This window comes from Corapipo altera, unplaced genomic scaffold, assembly GCF_003945725.1.
Source record: "Corapipo altera isolate COAL_440 unplaced genomic scaffold, ASM394572v1 60935, whole genome shotgun sequence".
Taxonomy (NCBI): Eukaryota; Metazoa; Chordata; class Aves; order Passeriformes; family Pipridae; genus Corapipo; species Corapipo altera.
Genome location: NW_020885003.1, coordinates 488,053 through 506,756, shown reverse-complemented (window position 1 = coordinate 506,756; position 18,704 = coordinate 488,053). Strand labels below are relative to the sequence as shown.

Sequence of the window (18,704 nt, the reverse complement as noted above, 5' to 3'; positions counted from 1 at the left end):
TCACCACAAGGACAGTTTAGCAGGAGTGGGACTCAGAACAAGATGTATCAATACCATTTCTGCATTACCTAGAATCTATCTCACAAAAACTTGAACTTAAAAACTTCTAGGTTATGAAACAAGGTGTTCAATTAACCATTCATAATGTCATATAACACCCAGAAAAACAGCTTCAGATTATGTGGCATATTATTTAATGCCACCAGAATATTTAACCATATTGATTTGCTTCATGAAGATTATTAGTTTTTAAGAGTAACAAGGTAATATTTTTGTACTGCAAGTTATATTTCTTACTCCACACATGTATCAGGATTCTCCCTGATTTGTGTTTCAACATCAAATACAGTATGCACTTTTCTTAGTATCATTCTTAACTAAATGTCTGTTCGTGGATTACTAGGAAGATACAAACCCTGAATAAAACTGCAGTTGATTTGTTTTTAAGATCAGATTCGCTTTAGAAAACTTACTATTAGATAAAATCACCTAGGAAATACTAACTAGGAAATACCTGTTTCTGAATCAGTGCCTGCTCCAGTCGATCATCAGATTTGTCCTGCAGTGTGTGTTCTGATGAAACTCTCATTTGATGAAGAACACAGGCATGCAATGAATGAGCTTGGTAAGATCAGATGTATTTCTCTGACTTCCTTTGAGAAGCTTCCTGGAAACTCTTAACATTCCTTGTGTTCCTCACTGGATATATGGCTTTATTTTTTTTTCTAGTAGTTTAAAGACATAATCAGGTCATTTGTGTCAGATGTAAGTGACAAATGCAGTTTAAATTAACCGCACCATTTCGTAATGGATAAATTATTATGCCAGTTACTGGGTTCTCTGGTATGAACTATGAATTTTTGAGGACTAGTATTATTATGGAAGTACTTGCAATTTTAGAAGTATTGGACTCATAATGGAGACTACTTCCCAGGGTGGGAGGTTTTTTGTCGGTGTTTTGGTGAGGTTTTTTTGTCCTGCATTGCTTCCTGCTTGACAACCTGAAGTTTTTAGTCCATTCTGAGTAAGTTTTGTGCATGCAATTTTCCTTAATTTGCCACTTATCATTATCAAGGAAAATGCTGTATGAATTCTTCTCAGAAAATAATATGCAGTGATAATAATTAAATGGATAATCTTTCAGATTTACTAGATAGACTTATATGTATCTGGTGCAAGTCTGTCAGGATTTTGGCTGGGTGGAATTAAAAGATGAGTGTGCTTCTTGCTTCTCATAATTCCTTCTGCTTCCATTTTGCCCTGAAATCCCAGTGTCATGCTGCCTTATCTTTTAGCTGCTGCTAAGTACAGGATTCAAGATCCAGAGGCAGCATTTAACAATTTATATACCTTTTTGAGCATTGTGGGTTTCAGATGTTTGAGATTTGTTCTGTACCTAAAAATGCAGTTTGTTCCTTGGTGTGTATGAACTGTACTTAAGATACTAGAGTAGAGATATTATTCCTTCTCTTAATTTTTTTTTTTCCAAAGGAGGTTTGCAGGCCATTGCTGAACTGTTGCAAGTGGATTGTGAAATGTATGGACTCACAAATGATCACTATAGTGTTACCTTGAGGAGGTATGCTGGAATGGCTCTGACAAACTTGACTTTTGGAGATGTGGCAAACAAGGTAAGGGCAGAATTGTAAACATGCAATAATTTCAGTTCACAGTTATGTTTGAATTACAGTTCTCAACGCAGGTAATAAATCTCCAGGACAGGATACTGAGTTTGAGCTCAAGGCAGAAGTTAAAAATACTTCTGTCATTCCATCTTGTTCCTGACAGCACCACAAACTGAATGTTGTATCACTCAAGTATAGTATTGGCTCTCATATAAAATTAAATAACTTTCAATTTGTCACTGAGAATAAGGATTTTATCTATTGGCTTGACTTTTCTATGAGCACTAGGTTAATATGACACCTAATTATTTCAGTGACTGCTTTTTTCTGAGGATATTGAACTAAAACTGCTAATTGAGTCAGATTTGCTAAAGTTGTCAGTTATTTAACAATGCTATAACTTCTGGTGAAATTTTTCAAACCTCTTCAGGCTGGAGCTTGCTTTTAAATATTTGGAGCATTTCTGGCTCATGCTGGGCACCACTTCATCTCCAGTTTCTGACAAGGACCTGTCTTTCAAAAGATAGAAAGATCCAATAAATCCTTGCCCTAGGTTTTGCTAAGCTATGGATCTTAAAATAACTTCATACTGAGAAGACTTATCTTTCTGCTCTAGAATGAAGATATTTCAGGAGTGAATGGAAGTAACAGGCTTCAGAGAACTTGGGTTTTGTTCCAAGTTTTAGACAAAAGTAAAGCATAAATCCTTGCTGCAAATTGCCTCATAAATATTGGCTCTTTACATCATCCAGTCACTAATTGCTACAGGCTACTGGGTTTATAGCATAAACTGAACTACTCTGAGTTGTAAATGCACACATTGTCCATCTGAGTAGTAGTACACTTCAGGTGCATATTGCTTGGAATAATTTTGTGAATTATCAGAAATTATTTCAAAGCCTTGCAGCTTCTTAGTTGTTACATTATGCTTAAAAAGTCATTCTTCAAATGTCAGAAATGTTGTTATGTCAGTTTTAAATACTCATTTTTCAAACTATGTTTATTTCAAAAGAAAAACTGTGACTGTGAGACTTGCTAGGCAGTAAGTATCTTATCTGGTGCATAGTAAAGAAGGCTTCTAAGGTAGTAAAGTTGCAGATCATGTCCTAGACCTGTGGTAAAAAATACAAGAATTTAGCACAATTTTATCACTTACGTATTGAAACTGATAGTTACATTAATTTTTAGTAGTTGTAAAACAAATATTTATTGTTGGCAACATCTCTTAGGAAGCTATTATTAAACTTCAGCTATAATTTGCTTAAAATATCAAAACATTGTGCAGAAGCAAGCCACCTAACCTGTCATTTAATACTGTTCACTTTCTTTTTTCTTCCAATTCGTAACAGGCTACGTTATGTTCCATGAAGGGCTGCATGAGAGCTCTTGTAGCCCAACTGAAATCTGAAAGTGAAGACTTACAGCAGGTAAAATTCTTTTGAGATTAAATACTTCTTTTGTTGTCTTGTTTGCTTTAACAATGATGCAACGTTTGTACTCATTTCATCAATTATGACGCACATTCTCCTTGTAAAAATCCTTACCTGTGTGGTCATGTTCTGGGGATTTTTTGGGTTTTGATTTTTTTATTGTAACATATAGGCTATAAAACTTACATTTTATGACCCTGATCTGTTAGTGGAAGTCCACTTTTAAAGTGGACTTTTTTTTACACTTTTAAAGGTAAGTTTGAGAGATCTTAATGCGTTCAGTGTGATACCTGAGCGTCTATTCTAATAGTTCCTGCTGCGTAAAGAAAACAGCTTGAAAATAAAGTCTTTAGGAAGTGCTTAGGGTGATCCTGAAAGTTGAGAGCACAGCAGTGTTCTTCATTGGTGTGGCACTTGTTTTAAGCCATTAAATATTAAATTATAATCAGTTTTAATTAATGCATATTGTAAACAAACTGGAATAGCTCTTTTAAAGGAAGCCCTTTTTTCCTTGCAGTCTGAGTGAATTATCAGATAAAAAGACCAATTTTAAGTAAAATTGACTTTACTTCTTAAAACACTGTTAACAAAAAATTCACTACAGGAGGAACTGACTAGTTAAGATTGAGAAAAATATTAGAATTACGATAAAAGTTATTGGTAAACTTTGATATTGGTATACTCTGGTATCCCTAGGCCAGGTCTTCTGGACTGACCTGCCTCAGTCCAAAGGGTGCAGATTTTATTCTGCTTACAAAAGGCACAGTGTATTTTAAAAAGACTTCAAAGAGCTTTATAAACATCAATCAAAGTAATCATACCATCTGTGAGACAGGAAGATGTTATTGTTCTATTTTCCAAGCAGAAAATACTATATAAATCTCCACTGAGATTACATAACTCTTATACAGACATAAGAGTAGAGAACAAATCTGAATTTTTTGGACAAGATTTTCAACTCATGTGGAGAGCAGGAAACCTGATTTCAGATCTCTGTTTTAGGTACCCACACACAAAAGCCAGTACCTCTGATCAAACTTCATACTGAAATGTTATAACAGTCTAGCAGACAACACAGCAGAAAGCAGATTTTAGCGAAGTTTGGTTCAGTAGCTTAACATGGCTACTGTTAATTAGTCCTAGCATTTAAAAAGTCCCAGGAGAAAAGTCTGATAGCCTGCTAAAGAAGTAGCTATCTTGAGATGCATTATTTTTCTTTCACATTTTGCAGGTCATTGCAAGTGTGTTGAGGAATTTGTCCTGGCGAGCAGATGTGAATAGTAAAAAGACACTCAGAGAAGTTGGAAGTGTGAAAGCATTGATGGAATGTGCTTTAGAAGTTAAGAAGGTATCCTCTATAAGTGATTGAGATAAATTTCTGAGAGATTGTATGTATTTTACACAAAACACAAATGCTGTCCTTCTTTTGATGAAAATGATTGGTCAAACATTTGATGTGGTTCAGGTAACTTGTTTTGAAGAAGAGCAGATTTGAGTTGATGTAGCAGCAGACCACAATGTAGCAATGGCATCTCAAAACTACTGCTGTTGATTTAATTTTACTTATGAGGGTTGACAGCTTTTGCTTTTCAGTTTCATGAGCTGTTCTGTTGAATAGCCTTTTTTATAATTTTGCCATTTAATAAAACCTCTTTTGAGTTAGTGAATAGATAACTGCCACTTCTGTAATTTTCTATATAGATTTTTGGTATCTGGAAGGAATTATATTCCATCCCAGAGTCTCCTGCCAGCTAGTCTTCAAGCCATTTCTATCATTGCAGCAGCAAAGAAGTATTGTGACACATATTTCTGAAACCTCTGGGGCAGAAAATATCAAAAACACAGCTGAAGGAAGGAACAAATTGAACAAAAAACTAGAAATCTACTTTACCACCCCAGAAAGCAGAAATTAGAACACACACAGCTCCTTGAAGCTAACTTAATGTATTTCTGAGAGCTTGTGGTCAACAGCTGAAAACTTCCCTCATTCTGTCATTTTGCTGTTTTCCTAGGAATCCACCCTGAAAAGTGTTCTGAGTGCCTTATGGAATCTGTCAGCACACTGTACTGGAAACAAAGCTGATATTTGTGCTGTCGATGGTGCTCTTGCATTTCTGGTCGGCACACTGACATACCGGAGCCAAACAAACACTTTAGCCATCATAGAAAGTGGAGGAGGAATATTAAGAAATGTTTCTAGCTTAATTGCTACTAATGAGGACCACAGGTAGGTATACTTCTGAAATTCTTCAGTGGTTCCACATGTGTATTTAATAGACATAGTTTCTATGACCGAGCCTTAATATGAATGCATGTATTAAGCATAGTAATTAAGCACAGTTAATTTTTAATACACTTAATAAGGCAGGCATTTCACTTACATAACAGGAATATGCAAACAGATTAATAGCTGCTGCTTGTTAATGATGAATGTACTAAAATAATGTACTAAAAGCTAACTATTCATGTTTGTAATAGAATTTGGTTAGCACTCAGATGAAAGCTAGTGGAAATATGAGGTAAATCTACACTGGAGAATTCATGATTATCCTTTCTAAGGGCAAGACTCACCTCTAGAATAATAGGTTTTTGTTTTGTCTCTTATCCTTTTGAAATGCCACTTACGGATGTTTGTTTTCAATTACTCAACACTAGGCAAATCTTGCGGGAGAACAGCTGCTTACAAACCTTGTTACAACACTTGAAGTCACACAGTTTGACAATAGTTAGTAATGCATGTGGGACCCTGTGGAATCTTTCTGCACGAAATGCAAAGGATCAGGAGGCGCTGTGGGACATGGGAGCCGTCAGCATGCTAAAAAATCTCATCCACTCAAAACACAAAATGATAGCCATGGGTAGTGCTGCAGCCCTGAGAAACCTCATGGCAAACAGGCCAGCCAAATATAAGGATGCCAACATTATGTCTCCAGGATCAAGCTTGCCATCTCTTCATGTCAGAAAACAAAAGGCACTGGAAGCAGAATTAGATGCTCAGCATTTATCAGAGACTTTTGACAACATTGATAATTTAAGCCCAAAAGCTTCTCACCGTAATAAGCAGAGACATAAGCAAAATATATACAGCGAGTATGTCCTGGATGCCAGTCGTGATGATGATGGTGTGTGCAGATCAGAGAGTTTTAATGCTGGTAATATGACTGTGCTTTCACCATATGTAAATACTGCAGTATTGCCTGGCTCCTCCTCTTCCAGTAGAGGAAACACAGAAAGTTCTCGTTCTGAGAAAGACCGAAGTGTTGACAGGGATCGAGCGGTAGGTTTAAATACCTATCATCCTGCTGCAGAGAGTACTGGAAACTCCTCTAAGAGATTAGGAATGCAGATTTCTACTGCTGCAGGTCAGATTGCCAAAGTTATGGAAGAAGTAACAAGCATGCACATTCCACAAGAAGACAGAAGTTCTGGTTCCACTTCTGAAATGCACAGTTTGACTGAAGACAGAAATGACCCAAGGAGATCAACCACTGCCCATACTCACTCAAATACATACTTCCCTAAGTCTGAGAATTCAAACAGGACATGTCCTGTGCCTTACACAAAAATGGAATACAAAAGAGCTTCGAATGATAGTTTAAATAGTGTCAGCAGCAGTGATGGCTATGGCAAAAGAGGCCAAATGAAACCTTCCATTGAATCCTTCTCTGAAGATGATGAAAGTAAATTCTGTAGTTATGGGCAATATCCTGCTGACTTGGCACACAAGATTCATAGTGCAAATCATATGGATGACAATGATGGAGAACTAGACACTCCTATTAATTATAGTCTTAAATACTCAGATGAACAGTTAAATTCTGGAAGGCAAAGCCCCTCTCAGAATGAAAGGTGGGCAAGGCCTAAGCATGTAATAGATGAGGAAATGAAACAAAATGAACAACGACAGTCAAGAAGCCAAAATGCAACCTATCCCGTGTATGCTGAAAGTGGAGATGATAAACACATGAAATATCAGTCACCTTTTGGACAGCAGGAGTGTGTTTCTTCCTTTAGATCAAGAGGATCCAGTGGTTCAGATCAGAACAGAGTAGGCCCAGCTCTTGGAATGAATCAGAAAGTGAACCAGTCCTTGTGCCAGGTTGATGACTATGATGATGACAAGCCAACCAACTATAGTGAACGTTACTCTGAGGAGGAACAACATGAAGAGGAAGACAGACCAACTAATTATAGCATAAAGTACAATGAAGAGGAGCATCATGTTGATCAACCTATTGATTATAGTTTAAAATACTCAACAGAAGTTCCACCGCCTTCTCAGAAGCCATCTTTTACTTTTCCAAAGACTTCTGTGCAACTCACTAAAACTGACCATATTCCCTCAAGCAGTGGGAGCACATCAGCTCCCTCAACTGGTTCAAAGAGACAGACCCAGCTGCACCCAAATTCTGCACAGAGCAGAAGTGGTCATGCACAGAAGACCTCCTGTAAGACTCCCTCTATTAACCAGGAAACTATACAAACTTACTGCGTGGAAGATACCCCAATATGCTTTTCAAGATGTAGCTCTTTGTCATCTTTATCGTCAGCTGAAGATGAAATAGGGCGGGATCAATCTGCACGTGGCACAGATGCAAATAACACACTACAGATCGCAGAACTAAAGGAAAACAGTGGGGCTCTTCCTACAGAAGGTGCAGTAAGTGAAATCACATCTACATCACAACACATCAGGACAAAATCAAGTAGACTTCAAACTTCTAGCTTGTCTCCTTCTGATTCTTCTAGACATAAAGCTGTTGAATTTTCTTCAGGTGCCAAATCTCCCTCAAAGAGTGGTGCACAAACTCCTAAAAGCCCGCCAGAACATTATGTACAGGAAACACCACTCATGTTCAGTAGATGTACCTCTGTAAGCTCCCTGGATAGTTTTGAAAGCCGTTCAATTGCCAGCTCAGTTCAAAGTGAGCCTTGCAGTGGAATAGTAAGTGGTATTATAAGTCCCAGTGACCTTCCAGACAGCCCTGGACAAACAATGCCTCCAAGCAGAAGTAAAACACCACCACCTGCTCAAGGGGTTCAAGTAAAAAGAGATGTACCTAAGGGAAAAGTACACAGTACAGAGAAGAGAGAGCCTGGTCCTAGACAGGCAGCTGTAAATGCAGCTGTTCAGAGAGTTCAGGTACTGCCAGATGCTGATACACTCTTACATTTTGCCACAGAAAGCACACCGGATGGGTTTTCCTGCTCTTCCAGCCTGAGTGCTCTGAGCTTAGATGAGCCATTTATACAGAAAGATGCAGAGTTGAGAATAATGCCTCCAGTTCATGAAAATGACCATGGAAATGAGACAGAACCTGAACAGTCAGATGATACAAAGGATAATGAAGAGAAGAAATCAGAGAAGCCCGCTGAAGCAGAAAAAGACATTCTGGATGATTCTGATGATGATATTGAAATACTGGAAGCATGTATTATTTCTGCAATGCCAACAAAGTCTTCACGTAAAGCCAAAAAGCCTTCTCAAGCATCTGCTCCAAAAATACCTCCTCCTGTAGCCAGAAAGCCCAGCCAGTTGCCAGTTTACAAACTTTTGCCTTCACAAAGCAGACTGCAATCGCAAAAGCATGTGAGTTTTACACCAGGAGATGATATGCCACGGGTGTACTGTGTTGAGGGGACACCAATAAACTTTTCTACAGCTACATCTCTGAGTGATCTCACAATAGAGTCGCCACCGAGTGAGTTGGCCAATGTAGACAGTGTGGGTGTGGGAGCAGAGTCAGGGGAGTTTGAAAAGCGGGACACCATTCCCACAGAAGGGAGAAGTACTGAAGATGCTCAGAGAGCAAAAAGCTCAGCTGTGGCTTCCACAGGTCTGGATGATGACAAAACAGAAGAGGGTGATATTCTGGCTGAGTGCATTAACTCAGCTATGCCAAAAGGAAAAAGTCACAAACCTTTCAGAGTGAAGAAGATAATGGATCAAATTCAACAAGCTTCTTCATCTCTAAGTAATAAAAACCAACCAGAAGGTGAGAAAAAGAAGCCAACATCACCAGTAAAGCCTGTTCCCCAAAATAACGAATACAGAGCACGCATAAGAAAAAGCACAGAGCCCAAAAGCAATGTTAGTAATGAAAGAGGCTACCCAGAGAACAGAGATGCAAAGAAACAGAACCTTAAAAATAATTCAAGAGACTTTCATGATAAATTGCCAAATAATGAAGAGCGTGTAAGAGGAAGCTTTGCATTTGATTCCCCTCATCATTACACACCTATTGAGGGAACTCCTTACTGTTTTTCACGGAATGATTCCCTGAGTTCTTTAGATTTTGATGATGATGATGTTGACCTTTCAAGAGAGAAGGCAGAGTTAAGAAAAGGAAAAGAAGCAAAGGAAACGGAAAATAAAGACTGCTCTAACCCAGAACAGTCTTCAAATCAGCAGCCAAGTAACAGGACTCAAGTTTGTCAGAAACATCCAATAGGCAGAAGCCAGCCTAAAGCTTTCTCTCAGTCAGGTAAAGATATTCCAGACAGAGGGGCAGCTACAGATGAGAAAATGCAGAATTTTGCTATTGAAAACACACCTGTTTGTTTTTCCCGCAATTCATCGCTTAGTTCCCTCAGTGACATTGATCAAGAAAACAATAACAACAAAGAAGGGGAACCTGCGAAACGTCCCGAGGCTCCTGATTCACAGATGGAATCCAACAGACCACAGACTTCTGGTTATGCACCTAAATCATTTCATGTTGAAGATACTCCTGTATGTTTCTCTAGAAACAGCTCTCTGAGTTCCCTTAGCATTGACTCAGAAGATGATCTTTTGCAGGAATGCATTAGTTCTGCTATGCCTAAAAAGAAAAAGCCCTCAAGAATGAAGGGTGAAAGCGAAAAGAATAATTCCCGAAATACTGGTGGCATACTGGCAGAAGATTTAACACTGGATTTGAGAGAGATACAGAGGCCAGATTCAGAACATGGTTTTTCACCTGATTCAGAGAACTTTGATTGGAAAGCTATACAAGAAGGTGCAAATTCTATAGTCAGTAGTTTGCATCAAGCTGCAGCTGCTGCATCACTGTCTAGACAAGCCTCATCAGACTCTGATTCTATCCTTTCATTAAAATCTGGTATTTCTCTAGGGTCACCATTTCATCTTACCCCAGACCAAGAAGAAAAGCCCTTCACTAGCAATAAGGGTCCAAGAATTATTAAGCCAGGAGAGAAGAGTACACTGGAGTCTAAAAAAGTAGAGTCAGAAAGCAGGGGAATCAAAGGAGGGAAGAAAGTGTATAAAAGCATGATCACAGGAAAAGCTCGCTCCAGTTCTGAAGTTTCAAGCCAGTTGAAGCAATCACAACAGACAAGCGTGCCTTCAATTTCACGTGGTAGAACAATGATCCATATTCCAGGAGTTCGAAATAGTTCTTCAAGTACTAGTCCTGTTTCCAAAAAAGGACCCCCACTCAAAAACATGAACTCCAAGAGTCCCAGTGAAGGCCAAAGTTTGACTAGTTCTCCAAGAGGAGCCAAGTCATCAGTGAAATCTGAGCCAGCTCCTGTAACAAGGCAGCCATCAGGATTGAATCAGAGTGGATCAAGTAAAGGACCATCTAGATCAGGGTCTAGAGACTCCACTCCTTCTAGACCTCAGCAGCAGCCATTAAGTAGACCTCTGCAATCTCCTGGGCGAAACTCCATTTCCCCGGGAAGAAATGGTATAAGTCCTCCCAACAAACTATCACAGTTGCCAAGAACATCATCTCCGAGCACAGCTTCAACTAAATCCTCAAGTTCAGGTAGAATGTCATACACACCACCAGGCAGGCAGATGAGCCAGCAAAACCTTACAAAGCAAACTGCCTTACCTAAGAGTACCAGTAGCATTCCACGAAGTGAGTCTGCTTCAAAAGGGTTAAACCAGGCTCTCAGCGCTGGTGGATCAAACAAAAAGACTGATCTATCCAGAATGTCATCCACAAAATCTAGTGGAAGTGAATCTGACAGGTCTGAGAGACCCGTTCTCGTTCGTCAGTCAACTTTTATTAAAGAGGCTCCAAGCCCAACTCTGAGACGGAAATTAGAAGAGTCAGCTTCATTTGAATCTCTGTCTCCTTCTAGGCCAGATTCTCCCACGAGGTCCCAACTACAGACCCCAGTTCTGAGTCCGTCTCTTCCTGATATGTCTTTATCCACTCATTCAACTGCCCAGACTGGTGGTTGGCGAAAATTAGCCCCTAATCAGAGCCCTTCTGTAGAATATGATGGGAGACCAGCCAAGCGTCACGACATAGCTCGTTCTCATTCCGAAAGTCCATCTAGACTGCTGATCAATAGATCAGGAACATGGAAGCGTGAGCACAGTAAGCATTCCTCATCCCTCCCTCGTGTAAGCACTTGGCGAAGAACTGGAAGTTCCTCCTCGATTCTCTCAGCTTCCTCAGAGTCCAGTGAAAAGGCAAAAAGTGAAGATGAGAAGCAACATGGAAGTTCTCTTCCTGGACACAAGCAGAGTAAAGAAAGCCAAGCACCAGCAAAAGGTACTTGGAGAAAAATAAAAGAAAATGAAATTCCTCAGATAATGAACGATCCTTCCTTGGGTGCCACAAATGGCTCCGAGTCCAAAACTCTCATCTACCAGATGGCACCAGCTGTCTCTAAGACAGAAGATGTATGGGTGAGGATAGAGGACTGCCCAATTAACAACCCTCGATCTGGAAGGTCCCCAACTGGAAATACTCCCCCCGTTATTGACAGCATTTCAGAGAAAGGGGGTGTGAATGGTAAAGATCCTAAAGAGATTCAAGAAAAGCAAACGCCAGGGAGTGCAGGTGTTCCTATTCGTACCGTTGGCTTAGAAAACCGTCTGAACTCTTTCTTTCAGATAGACAGTCCAGACAAGAAAGGCACTGAAACAAAGCCTTTGCAGAATAATCCTGTTCCTGCACCAGAAATTAGTGAAAGTACTGTAAATGAGCGCACACCATTCAGTTCCAGTAGCTCAAGCAAGCACAGCTCCCCCATCGGTGCTGTGGCAGCAAGGGTGACTCCCTTCAACTACAACCCAAGCCGCAGGAAGAGCAGCGTGGACAATAGTTCTGCTCGACCCTCACAGATTCCAACTCCAGTGAACAACAGCACCAAGAAACGTGACACCAAGTCTGAGAACACAGACTCCAGTGGAACCCAAAGCCCTAAACGTCACTCTGGGTCTTACCTGGTAACTTCTGTTTAAGTGCAACAAAAAATAAATAGAACTGTATTATATACAGCAGCTACTTAGAAACTTTGTTTCGAATGAAACAAGAAAAAATGGGGATTGATTTTTTTTCCTGTTGTTTTTATTTGTTGTAAATAGCTTTGATTCTTGTTAGATGGTCCTTGTTCTGGAAGCCATATTTGATAGTATACTTTGTCTTCACTGGTAATATTTTGCAGGAATACCCGATTGACAGTTTGGAATAAAATTGGTAACACAAGTATATTTGTATAGTATGTTTAACATGTATTAGCATCCCATCCCGTAATCCTTTGAATATTGCTTGTCATTAAAGTCATGGAATAGTGCAGATAGAGAAGATACAGTCATACTGCTTTATCAGTAATTTCTAGATTACACACCAACTAAACTACATCAGGGAAGAATTGGTATTATTTATGCAAAAAAAAAAAATACTCATTTTTAGTATTTGTGAGTCCATCTAACCCAATAATTAATCATGTGGCTGTGAAATTCACAGTAATATGGTTTCCGCTGAACAAGCTTTCCTAGCCTGCTTTTCTGCATGAATGGAACTGATGGTTCATTTTATGAAGTAATGATTAACATTTCTGTGGTCCCATAATGTGCATAGATAGTTATAGTGTAACAATTTACACTTTCTTTGTGCTCTGGAAAAAAAAAACAACAAAAAACCAAAAAAAACCCCCAAAACTGTGTAACTGTAAAACCTTGAACAAAATTATTTTCCCTGAATTAGATTTTATCTTAAAGTAGGTAGAATTTTTTTGCTATGCTGTAACTTGTTGTATATTCTGGTATTTGAGGTGAGATGGCTGCTCTTTTATTAATGAGACATGGGTCATGTCTCAACAGAGACTAAAATGAACATTTCAGAATAAATTATTACTATATGTAAGTTGTGTGTGTTACTTCTGCATTACATAAAAATACAGTATTTTATTTTGAGATGTCACCATATAATGTGTTGTATAATGCACTTACACTTAAGGCCTGATCCAGTAGAATTCTGCACCTCCAATATTTGTTCTTCCTTATCACTGACAAATGGCTGTTGTAGGATGCTTTTAACAGCTATGGGATCAGGCCCTAGGTCTTCTGTAATATATTTGTAATTGAGACAGTTTCACACATCTCAGGTGCATAACAAGGCTAAAGGCAGGGTATTTCCAGTAGCCAAGCAGTATAATTGTTCTCATGACTGCAAGCCTGAAACAATATTGTATCTATAAAAATAATATTTGTAAAACAAAAGTTTTTTTAATTGGGGATATAATGTAGAATGTGAAATAGTGACTATAAGATAAAATTTAATTCTGTTTGCTATCTTTATGCTTTTTGTTTAATTTATTTTTTAAGAATTATGAACAGAAAAATATCACAAGAATCCCATGGCAGCAAGAAATTTGTTATCTTAGCAGAAAAAGAATTATGCATAAACTGGGCATTTGCTGCCTCGAGTTTTTTTGATGCAAATATAGATACTGCTACAACAATGCTGAAAAAAACAGATTTGTGCTTTAAAAATACAGTCTGAATTTAGATGAAAATTGATTTAAATTACAAACATGAGAGAACAGAACATTAACCATTCTGTGCATTTTTGAAAAAACCATGAAATGGTTTGTCAGTTTTGTTGTATCTCAACTGGACTGTTCTAAAGTTAGCTTTCTAAATACTGGTTATTTAGAATTCAGAATGCCCTGATTTCAGGAAGCCCTGAAACAGAGCAATTTACCTTTATGGTAACTTTAACACAGTTGCAGAGTGTATCACTTCTGTGGCTTTTGTACTTCTGATATTGAAATGAGTCAGTTGAACTCACTGTAAGACATACGCTGATTTATGAACAGAATCAAGATACTATCAGCAGGCAGAAGTCAATTTATATAAAAGCCAATACCAAAAATACCTGTTGGGCAGAAGTGGTATCTTACTTGCACTTTTGTTCTTTGCTTCCTGTCAGATTTGTTTAGAGACATGCCGTGTTCTTGTATCACCCAGTGAACCTGTTAACAAGCAGCAGTCCTCGTGTTAGCATTTGAAATATTTTGCCTATAGTGTCTTCACAAAGTTTCTAAAAGGAATATTGGTGTCCTGTTAAAGATGAAATAGAGGCAGATTATGTGATGTGTTCAAAGTCAGGACTTCCTGTTGGAATAGAATACAGATATTTGAGTTTTAAATGAAAGACCACTTCTTTTGTAAATTATGTGATACTGTTTTTGTCATGGGCTTTTAACAACTAACACAAAAATACACCGCGTAATCCAGAATAGTTGTTTAACATCAGCGCTACCTATTTGTCCTGTCAATTTAAGAATTAAAGGTAAACTCAGTCTCAGTAAAGAAATTCTGATTTCAGTTCTGTAACTGAAAAATTACTGAAATCAGTTTTTTAATCAGAAGATAAGGTGAAACCATAAGTAATTGTATGCGTATCAAACACCAGAATGTCTTTGAAAATTGTAGTGGCTTCTTGAAATAGTCCTGGGGATACTTCATGATCATTATAATTGGGAAGTTTCTCTTAATATCCTCATAAGTAACCTATATTTGTAGCAAAGACAGGCTAGAGAAACTTTCCAACTATAAGGGTAGTGATACACTAAAATATGCTTCCCATGGGAGTTGTTAAATTTCCATTATAGAAGTTTTAAGGAGAGGTTTATGAAACATCTCATAGGGATGGACTGTAGTATATTTCGTATTGCCTGTGTGCAGAGATGGGCTTAAGGTGATCTTTTGAAATCTCTTCCAAATCTACATTTTCTCTGATTCTTTATCTAAAATACTTAGTATCCACTAAGAGCCTTTCAGAATATTTAAAGACATCCATGATGTTTGATTTATGATGGGGATATAAAGTTATATTCTAAGCTAAACTATAAAAACAGATCCCAGAAATATAAAATCGAAAACATGAAAAATGATTGCAATAAGTATATTTGGTCTTGGATTTTTTTTAATTAGTTCTAGATTCATGATAGTCAGATTTGATTTATGCTGCTAAAGATTTACTCTTGTTCTTGGTTTCATTTGTAAGAAGTTGTCACAGCAGGTAAGAGGACATTATTTATGTCAAGACAAAACAAAGAAAAGCAAGGAGCTAAGGAAACCAAGACTGAATTTACTGTTCTTCTGGGATGCACTGCCTTTCTTTCTACCAATTTTGGGTAGAACTTTTTGTGACTTGTGCTCAGACCTTTAGTTAGTCCTTGAATTAGTTTATCATATCCAGAACATACTAAACTTGTAATTAAAGATTAGTTTATATTGAAAAGTAACTCATAAAGCTCATTTCAGACTGTCTTATAGCTTTGTCCTCTTGATGTGAAAAGCAGAAATGTGACCTCCCCACAATTTGTAATTAGTCACTTTTTAAAATGTACCTCCATTTTAGTTTCTTGCAGTGTGCCATAGTTAAGGTTACTGCTCAGTTTCTGTGAAAGGTCTTCTGACTAAATATTGCAAACTTTAAAGAGGAACTAATCTATTTTTCATGTGCAGTTCTTTATCAAGAGTATTTTCCCCTTAAAGCTTAAAAATAATCCTGAAAACTCTATCAAATATGAGAGTTTAAAAATTGAAAGCCTTGCCACAGTTTCCTGATGAGATTGGAGTATTGTTTCAAGCAGGATGTGGCTGCAGAATACAAGTAGAGTTTATGCTACAAACTTCAGTAAGCCAAGTATTCTTCAACATAGACTAGTACCTTTGATGGCTGTGGGAAGTTGGCTGCTGTGTCTTCTTTGGTGAAAGAGGAGGGAAAGAAAAGGGATGGTTTTAGAGACAGTCATCATGTTGTCCCAGGGATGTACTTCCCTTTCATCGTTAGTAAATTGCATAAGCTGCACCAAAAAGAGAACAGCTTGTGCACAAATTAATGAGGTTTTATTTTGAAAGTATACCAGTATACCATGAAACTGCAAAACCTTTGTTTGATAATCTGACAACTGAATTATTTGATGGTTGCTTTGCAGTACTTCTTAGCTGCCCGACTCCCTTAACAGAAATGGGTATTACCAAGGAGATAAGTGTATTAGCTTCTTCATTCTTCTTAAGGATAATGATCCGTGCCATTTCTAGGATTGGAGGAATGGGATGTGCTGTTGAAAGAAGTTTCTTCTCCATTCCATGCTCTTGGCTGTGAATCATGGCTCTCATGTGACTTCTCAGGAGACTTGCTCACTTCCTACCTGCCCTTCTGATGAAGGCAGTAGAATTAGTGCTGTATTTAGTATGAATTTACTCATTGCAGAGTTGTACAAGTGCCACCTGAGCTAGCAGAAAAAAAAATAACTAGCTAGAGCTAGTTATTGAGGTTGGAATAGTTTCCTTTTTGGGTGGTCAGTGGGTTGGATTGAGCCATGGCAGGCAATTTTAAGCTAGTTGCAGAACTTCACCCTTTTTGACACAGCAAAAGCAAATTAAAGTTGGATTTATTTTTTTTTTAACTCTAAACTTCTGCCTAATGGCTCCTAGTGCTTTGCATTTAAATACCTGATGTTTGGATAAGTCCTTTATCCTGGACATTCTGACAACTGACTTCAGAAGTATTACATAAGTGTATAGATGTGGAAAAGAAGTATTTCTTCATCAAAAGTACCCAAAGAAAAGAAAGAGTCTACCATATGTAAACTTCAGGGAGACAATTATTAGATTTGCAATACTGAATTCAATGCAGTAATCCTTCCACTAAAAAGATTAATTGCAACTATTTGTTTTCTAGAGGGGGCGTGAAGAGGGAGAGAACATCTCCCTTCCTTGGTGAGGTCAGTATTACTTGTAGGGATGACCTGGAAAATGTTTAGGTGGACTCTCCTTACAAGCTCTTTAACAATCCTGTTGTTACTAGATGCCTCCCAAAATGTATTTTCTCATCTAGCTTTCATGAAATGGTATGAACAGCCATAAGAGCGTCACTAGCAATCGTATGTAGACTTACACCTTAACACAACTTCATGCATCTACTGTAATGCCTTGCAAAGTTGCATCCACCTGTCCAACAGCTTTGTTCTTGATGAGATGTGTGATTTGGTTGAAGCTGTGAATCAGAAGTGAAGTTAATGTGAAGCATGACCTTCTCCACACATTTAAATCTTCAAGGACCTTCTTAATACCAAATTACCCAAGTGTATTCACTCTCTGGTTCCACAGCCATCTCCTTTGCACTTTTACGTTTAACCAGAAGAGATGCCCACTTTTAATTTCATTTGAAATCATGTGTAGAAATAAGATTCCTGCAGCATAGTTTCCTATATGCAGAATAAGAGTTTGTATCTGTAAATGTGTTTATAGAGAATGTTACGTAGTTAAGGTTGAGTTTTTAGTCAGAATGGTAAGTTAACTGGTTACGTGTTGTGTTTGGTTATATATTGGAAGTGCAAGGGAATTTGGTGTGGTGCAGAAGAGCTTTAAGAGTTCACAACAGTAATTAATGCAGGTGTCAATTAACTTGTGATGCCAAGATGAATTTCCTGCTCTTGAGTTTCAGTTTACCAGAAGTGCTGTTTATTTACTCTAAGCCTGGGTAACGCCTCCCTAGTGTAGTTTTGCAAACTGCCTTTCTTGTGAAATTTCCACATAGTTACAGGCTTATGTACCTGTGAATTTCTGCCACTTCAGGATTTCAGGAAATTATTCAAATTTTGCTGTTTGTGGAAACATCCTTTGCTTGAGTGGCTGTGGAATGGCAATTAGGATTTCAGGAAGGTGTAGCAGGAGCTGGTTCACTCAGTAAAATGCACTTCTGTCCAGACCTCAAGCCATACATACAAACAGTATCTAATGCCCTACTTTGTGGTGGGATGTAACATACATAAAGCTTGTGCTGGTTCTCTGCAAGCAAATTGTCATCCTGTGAGATCAGATGCATTTTCCCACCTGTAAATGTTGTTTCTCTTGAACAAACTCAGCCCACAATTATATTTCCTTCAGTTTTGTTGTTTGCTTCTGCCTGGGATGCATTACTGTTTATATCCTAACTCTGTAATTAATTCTTTCTTCAATTATTCTAATGTATTTTGTTTCACAATATACTTATTCTGAATTTAGTCTTGCTATGCATAATTTATTTATTACTTGCAGTGTTATATAAAATTTCCTCCTGATTGCACCTTGTCAGAGTGGAATTGTTTTCTTGGCTATTACTGAAAGTTAGGTGTCTGTCTACTGTATTAGAAATAGGATTTCATTTAAAGGAAGTTGCTGCTAAGACACTTGAGTAATTCAGTATATCAGAACAAATGCTCTAAAAAATCCCATGCAGTTCCATTTTGGTGGTAGTCACATTTCAGATAAATGAGTGGAATGTGTGGTTTGCTACTTGAGCTCCCTGTTCTCTTCCATGTTTTATCTTAAAACAAGCTACACAAAACAAAATCTAGTTCCAACACAGCGTAACAAAAGTTTCACAAGAAGGCTTATTTCATTGCG

At 38.0% G+C, this 18,704-nt stretch overlaps 1 protein-coding gene across 7 annotated transcripts in view; it reads left to right on the top strand.

Moving 5' to 3' along the window:
• Positions 1-18,384, top strand: part of APC (APC, WNT signaling pathway regulator) — a 96,919-nt gene extending 78,535 nt beyond the window's left edge. For all 7 annotated transcript variants that reach the window (XM_027667222.1, XM_027667223.1, XM_027667228.1 and 4 more), the window contains 6 exons: positions 530-625; positions 1,492-1,631; positions 2,975-3,052; positions 4,287-4,403; positions 5,068-5,282; positions 5,711-18,384. In XM_027667222.1, coding sequence (XP_027523023.1) covers positions 530-625; positions 1,492-1,631; positions 2,975-3,052; positions 4,287-4,403; positions 5,068-5,282; positions 5,711-12,260 — 7,196 coding nt within the window. In that variant the 3' untranslated portion in view covers positions 12,261-18,384. The remainder of the gene's footprint in view (positions 1-529; positions 626-1,491; positions 1,632-2,974; positions 3,053-4,286; positions 4,404-5,067; positions 5,283-5,710) is intronic.
• Positions 18,385-18,704: the final 320 nt, after the last annotated feature.